Source organism: Entamoeba invadens, assembly GCF_000330505.1.
Source record: "Entamoeba invadens IP1 unplaced genomic scaffold scaff_1105074726103, whole genome shotgun sequence".
In the NCBI taxonomy this organism is placed as follows: Eukaryota; Evosea; order Mastigamoebida; family Endamoebidae; genus Entamoeba; species Entamoeba invadens.
Window position 1 is genome coordinate 419,784 of NW_004443767.1, and position 6,514 is coordinate 426,297.

The 6,514-nt window shown below is 31.9% G+C and overlaps 4 protein-coding genes across 4 annotated transcripts; 1 reads left to right on the forward strand and 3 right to left on the reverse strand.

The window, feature by feature from the left end:
* EIN_250610 (hypothetical protein) lies at nt 1-496 on the forward strand (the record flags this gene model as incomplete). Its single annotated transcript, XM_004261670.1, has 1 exon — nt 1-496. A coding segment is annotated over one exon (496 nt), but the record flags the coding sequence as incomplete, so codon positions are not given.
* A 422-nt stretch (nt 497-918) lies between these two features.
* On the reverse strand, nt 919-1,932 carry EIN_250620 (3-ketodihydrosphingosine reductase precursor, putative; the record flags this gene model as incomplete). Its single annotated transcript, XM_004261671.1, has 1 exon — nt 919-1,932. The coding sequence occupies one exon, from the start codon at nt 1,930-1,932 to the stop codon at nt 919-921; it is 1,014 nt and encodes a 337-aa protein (XP_004261719.1).
* Nucleotides 1,933-2,065: 133 nt separating this feature from the next.
* On the reverse strand, nt 2,066-2,893 carry EIN_250630 (hypothetical protein; the record flags this gene model as incomplete). Its single annotated transcript, XM_004261672.1, has 1 exon — nt 2,066-2,893. One exon carries the CDS (start codon nt 2,891-2,893, stop codon nt 2,066-2,068), a length of 828 nt encoding a protein of 275 aa, XP_004261720.1.
* Nucleotides 2,894-4,385: 1,492 nt separating this feature from the next.
* Nucleotides 4,386-6,041, reverse strand: EIN_250640 (hypothetical protein; the record flags this gene model as incomplete). Its single annotated transcript, XM_004261673.1, has 1 exon — nt 4,386-6,041. One exon carries the CDS (start codon nt 6,039-6,041, stop codon nt 4,386-4,388), a length of 1,656 nt encoding a protein of 551 aa, XP_004261721.1.
* Nucleotides 6,042-6,514: the final 473 nt, after the last annotated feature.

Genomic DNA, 6,514 nt, shown 5'->3' on the forward strand with positions numbered 1-6,514 from the left:
AACTTCTTATTATTGTTTTGCGTATTTGATGACGAAAATCAGTGATTGGTACAGCCCTAAATTGGACTGGACTGCACGTGGAATACATGCACAACTTGCGCGAATTGACAGTATCTTAAAATTGAAAGACCCGGAACTCTCACGTCATTTGGTCAGTCTGAACATTACAAATACACTCTATTTGTTTCGGTGGGTGACACTTTTATTCTCTCAAGAATTCACAATTGAAAATGTATTACTTATATGGGACTGCATTTTAGTCGAACCGACCGGAGACTTTGTTGGGTGTTTGTCTGTCGCGATGATTATAGAAATCCGAAAGGGGTTGCTTTCGTCCGACTTTACGGGATGCCTTAAATTATTGCAAAAATACCCGACTACTGTTAATATAACAAATGTTATTAAAAAGGCTAAAAATTTGTACACTGAGAGAAGTACCTTCCCTCCATTAGTAGAGCCACACATTTTTACGAAAAAGAGTGGTGACAAGAAATAGTAAGAGACTATTTCCAATTGTTTAAGAATTATATTCTACTATTAAAGAGTAGAAAGTCTATATTACTTTCATTTTGTAGTGATTTGTCGTGTTTTTGGTTGTCTATAACACTTCTAGAATTGATAAAATGTTCCACTTCAATAATTGTATTTAAGAAATGTTATAAAATTAGATTTGTTACTTCTAATTTAGAAAGTTGAGTCTATTCTATAAATATATCATTTTTAATTATAAAATATAGTTAAAGAAGTAATTTTGATAGTTTTAATAATTGAATAATTATTAAATTATAAAGTTTATATTATTATTATTATTAAATTTTTTTAATATATAGATAGTATTTTTGTCAATAAAATAATAAAATATCAAATAATAAGTTAATTATTAATTAACTATTATTAATATTAATCAATAAAAAAAATTTACTCTGACTTATTCTTTTTGTTTTTGAGAATGTTATTTTCGATGGACCATCGATAAAAGGTGATTGCCATGATAGCGAGTGGTGCAGACAAAATATCACTCACATGAGCGGAAGACATGAACGTAGCGCTGTTTTTCATAAGTTCCAAATCCGGTTCGCTGGTTATCACATATTTGTCCAAATTGCACAACAAATTGTGTGCAGCCTCGTCTGCTGTTATTGTCTTCACATTGTCTTCCATCTGTTGCACCAACTTTGGCTTATTTTTGTTCTCAATAGCGAAGCCTGGGGTGTCCATATTTGAAGGACCGTAATAATGCAAGTGCATTTTTGTTCCTAAAAACTCAAAGCGAAGAGAGTCGACCAAACCTTTCACTGCATACTTCGATGGACAATAAGCAGTATATCCAATGGACCCAATCAGTCCAAGACACGACCCAACACAGACTATATCTACATCAGAATTGGTTTTACTCTCATTATATAATTTCTGTGATTCTTTCATCATTCTGAGGTTGCCGAAGTAATTTAAGTCCATGTCTTTCTGATACGTCTCATATGAGACGTCTTCCAAAAATCCGGGGTGTGCGATCCCAGCAGTGTTTATTAACAATCTTGGAAATCCAAATTTGGAGATTGAGGTTTTCAGGGCGTCGGAGACATTTTCCGTCTTTGTCATGTCACAGATGTAATAGTCACAAGTCGTAACCGGATTCTGCTTTTGGCACTCTTCTTGGACTTCTTTGAGTGCTTTATCTGTCCGGGCAGCAATTGAGAGGTGAACGCCTTGTTTAGCAAGTCTGAGGGCAAGGGCCTTCCCGACACCAGCACTTCCTCCGTATATGAAAATGTGTTTACCGGAGAAGTCTCTGTCCTTTCTGGTGAAGGTGTACATAAAGTATAAATAACACAGACCCCCAATAGCGTATGTGATGATCAAAGCAAGAGCACACACTATAATAACACCAATTGGAAGTGTAAGGAATATCAGTGGAAATGAAAACAGTGACATTCCCTTTGTATTTTCAGTTGTAGATTGGGTTTAAACGTATTGACATTATAGTAAAAATTAAACTATTATTATTATTATACTTGAATTTGTTTAACATCAAATAACAAAGTAATTACATTAACTACAAACAGTCTCAAAACCAATTCATTGCAACGACACTCCTGATCTTAAGTGGTTTGAAAAAAGAGTTTATACATATCGGATTCGTCTTTGATGGGATATTAAACACTTTGTCCATAGCTGGGTGGAAGTAGACCAAATTCTCTGAAGTTATCCAAAACGCTCCATTACACGTGAAAACCAAATTTTTTTCGGTATTCAAGTGTAATGTTGTTTCTGGAGCAGAGATGACTCTGTGCCGCCTAATTTTGTTCATTAGAAACGTATTGAAGATGTAAAACTTTTTGTTTGTTGAGTTGTCCATGAATGACATCACTTCCTCTTGATAACACCCAAACGATTGTCCGTCGACTAAAGTGACTATTACCGTCACGTCCGATTTTCCATATACTTTACTGTTAAAATTACGTGAAGACAATTCGTCGACTGCGCTGTTATAAATAATGTTATAATTCTCTTTCTTAGTAATAGCCGATAGTTTTGGTATCAATTGTATTTCGTCTTGAGTATTGTTGTCCATGAAAGTGCGTGGAGAACCACTTAATGATGAATACGGAGAACCATGTTTAAGTGGAGCGGAGAGGCCAGTACTGAGTGACACTTTATTAAAAACAGGTACAGAAAAAGAAGAATCGAAGTCACTCTGGAATTGTGTTGAACAGGACAAATTTTTGGGTGTTGAAGATTTCTTAGATTTAAGCGAACCAGTTCGAATTTTCTTGTGTGACTTGGTGAACGACTTGACTTGGAGTTTTCCCAAGTCTTCGTAATGAAGCGAGTCTGTGAATGTTGGTGTTAAGGACTTGTCATAGACGCGATATTTGTTCTGAACATTTCCCATTTCTACAAATAATTAACAGTGTTTCAAGTTCAATTTAAATAGCCACACTATTTAAAAAGAAAAAATGAACCCCATATCCCGAATTAAGTGGGACATTTAACGTCTTTTTCTATATTCCAAACTGGTTTCAGTTTATACTGATTATTTGTTATAACCAAATTATAATTCCAATCAACTGTTATTCATTTAAATTGACAAATCGATGTTTAAATATTTTTGATGTGTTTTTTCCGTTTGCCTTTTCTTTTTAACCACCAAAAGAGCACAGCATTTATCGGCTTTTTTTAGTGTATAATTTCATTTATTTCTAATTAATTAAGAGTAAAACATGTAAAAAGACGGGTTTCAGTGTTTATTGTATTAAGTAAAGAATTTGATATGGCAATTTAAGTGGTTTTACCGTTTATTGTTGTTGTTAAATGTCATATTTAAAACTATTTTGAAACCAACATGTTGATATGGTATAATAATGATGAAATTGCCGATTCATTGCTTTTATTTTTGTTTTTATTATTTTATAGTAATATATATAATAATAATTTTAATATTTTTAATATAATTTAATTATTTATTTATTTTGATTTTTTGGATGTGTTCTGAATTCTTTTTTAACAAGAATTGTTATTTTTTAAAATAGTTTTTTATAAAAATATAATTAAGTTTGTTATTGTATAATGTTTTTACTATTGCCAATTTGAATTTCAAGATCTTAATAATTTCCCGTAAATTGCGGATATTTTATAGCGATTTTTTTGAGTTTTAATAAATTTTTTTTTGTATTTGGATTGTTATTTTTGACAGTTATTTATCTATTTATTATATCGAAACCAGTCTTCAATATTATTTATTTGTATCAAAACATGTTATTATATATAGTACAATTTTTTAATTAAATTCAAACTTGGGATTGAAATTATAATATTATATATTAATATAATATCTACAAACTAATGGAAGGATAATTACTTAATTTAAATGACTGAAGTTTGAATAGTTTTGTTTGTATATAAAATATGATTAATATTAAATGAAAATAATAAGAAATTTTTATTGCAGTTGAATTTTTTATTTTTTCACCATCATCAAATGTAAAAATATTTTTAACTTAACTCCCAAGAACAAAATAAATAAATGGAAATGCTTATTTAATCTTTTCCATTCTTTTCCAAAGAATACAAGTACATGTAACATATCACTACGATTTACTCAATAGTTATTAGATAAATAAGTTATATGTTTCAAACATTATACAAAAATGGAACAATGTAACCATATTTGTTACTTCATTTAAAGAAATTAACACGAATAGTTCCTTCTTGTGTTTTGTGTAATAAAGACAATTTGTTTTTCTTTGTTTGTCTTAATTAAAGGAATTCACAATGAAAGAAAAATGTGTTTTATGATATTTCATAACAAATAAAACTTGTTTGTTTGTATATATAAGATAACAAACAGTTTGACACAAAATCAAAGAATTCGAAAGGACAATAAATTACTCAGCAAGTTGTTCGCCATTTTTGTTTGGTTTTTCCTCCACTTGTTCCTCGTCCTCCTTTTTCTGATTTTCTTCTGTTTTGCCTTCAACGTTCACCTCCTTTTCCTCAAATTTCGGCACCTCCACATTATTCTTCTTTTCATTGTTTTCTTCAGCATTAACTCCAAGTTCAATTCCTGTTTCTTCCTTAATGTATGGTGCTCTTTTTCCATTGACATATTCTTTGTGGTGATTCTTAATCAAAGTTAAGAAGACAAAAGCTATAATGAGTAAAATGAAGACTGGAATTTGGGCGATTCTATATGAATAATTGTTCTTGTAGACATTATCTTTAAAAGTGTGTTTATTGAGTTGTTTGACCAAAGTCGAGAACACTATTGGCATCACAATCCCACCAGCTCTCGCAGCTATTTTAGTGACAGCACTGAACTGTGCAAGGGACTGAACGGGTGACAACTCCATGACCAATTGTCTCGACGCAGTATATACAATGCCAAGAGCTGGGCCAAGGAATATGACGGTTGGGATAACAAACCATTTCGACAGCACATATGTCGATGACACCCTCATCCCTGTCATAACAAAGAATGCCATTCCAATGAAGAATAATATCAGCATTAATTGCATTGCTCTCTTCGGTCCAAATTTGTGTAAAAAGAACGCCCAAGGGAATCCAGTCAACAGTGCAGTGATGTTCACCATCAAAAACACTATATCAGTCTGACTCTTCTTCAACCCACACATAGTCACTAACATTAACACAAAGAGGCCATTCACAACAGCAAGTGACGACAAAGTCGCACACCACGAGATGAACATGAAGACACAATCTCTGTTTTTAAAATACACTTTAAATGATTCTACTAAGTCCATCGCAATATACTTGATTGTCTCCCAAATAGGTCTCTTCGCTTGGACAGACTTTTTCTCGCTTGAAAAGAGATATGGGATAAATATGTACGTCCCAAGGAAGAAGTTGGCAAATATGATGAATCTGAGCGGCCCAAAGTCCGGCATTTGTCCTTTTGGTAATAAGTTCACATTCGAGTAATTGCCCCATATCATAGAAGAGCAGAACGAAATTGCAATACCCAAGATAGCGCCAGTAAATGAAACAGCACCACCAACACTCTGTGCAAACGTTCGTGTTTTCTGGTCCATTATATATGGAATTTGGCAGTCGTAGAAGAGTCTGACTATTTCATATGCCGTTCGAGCAATACAGAACAACACACAGAGGAGGTAATAATTCTCGAAGAATATACCAGCAATCAAAAAACACGTGAAATAAGTCATCGCACATATAACTACGGCAGACTTCCTGAATGAGTAGTAATCACTTAACCCACCGATAAATGGGGAAATTACCATTGCCACTGCATTTGCTGTTGCGTTACAAATTGTTGCAGCTTGGACACCAGCAGTGTTATCTAGTCCCGCGACTATAGACATCAACTGAAGTGTTGGACTCATTGTAACGTTTGTGAGACAGTTATAAAAGTGATATGAAATCTCGAAAAAATACCACAAAATGACGTTCCACATATTCGTTGATTGCGCTTCTTTAATTTGTGTGACAGACGGGTTTGATGTGTTTTGTTCCTCAGCCGATCCTTTGTTTTCAACTAAACGAGACACTTCTGTGACCGACATGATCTAATATTTAAGTTTTGTACATTAATTCTTTTTATTGAATTTCAAAGAGTTGGTTTATACTTTTCTAATTATTGTTCTTTTTCAAAAAAGTGTCATGAATGATTATGGTTGGTCTTTACCCTTTTTTGGTTTTAAAAAACAGGAGGTTCCAATTTTTTTTTATATTTCTGTATTTAGTTCTTTTATTTAGAAATTATTCGCTTTTTTTTGATAAGAATTTTCTTACAAAATTTCACTGTTTTGAATTTGTTTTTTCTTTGTTTTATTTATTGTTTTGAAATCGAAAAAATTACAGTAACTATATATTTTAATAATATTGTTATATTCTTACTATATATAAATTATTTGAATAAAGTCCAATGTAAATGCCAAATAATAATAAAATGTATTATTACTAATAACTTATAAGTCTTAATAATTTTATACACTATATAATAATTATTAATTTCTCTAAAATCATTAAAAAATAA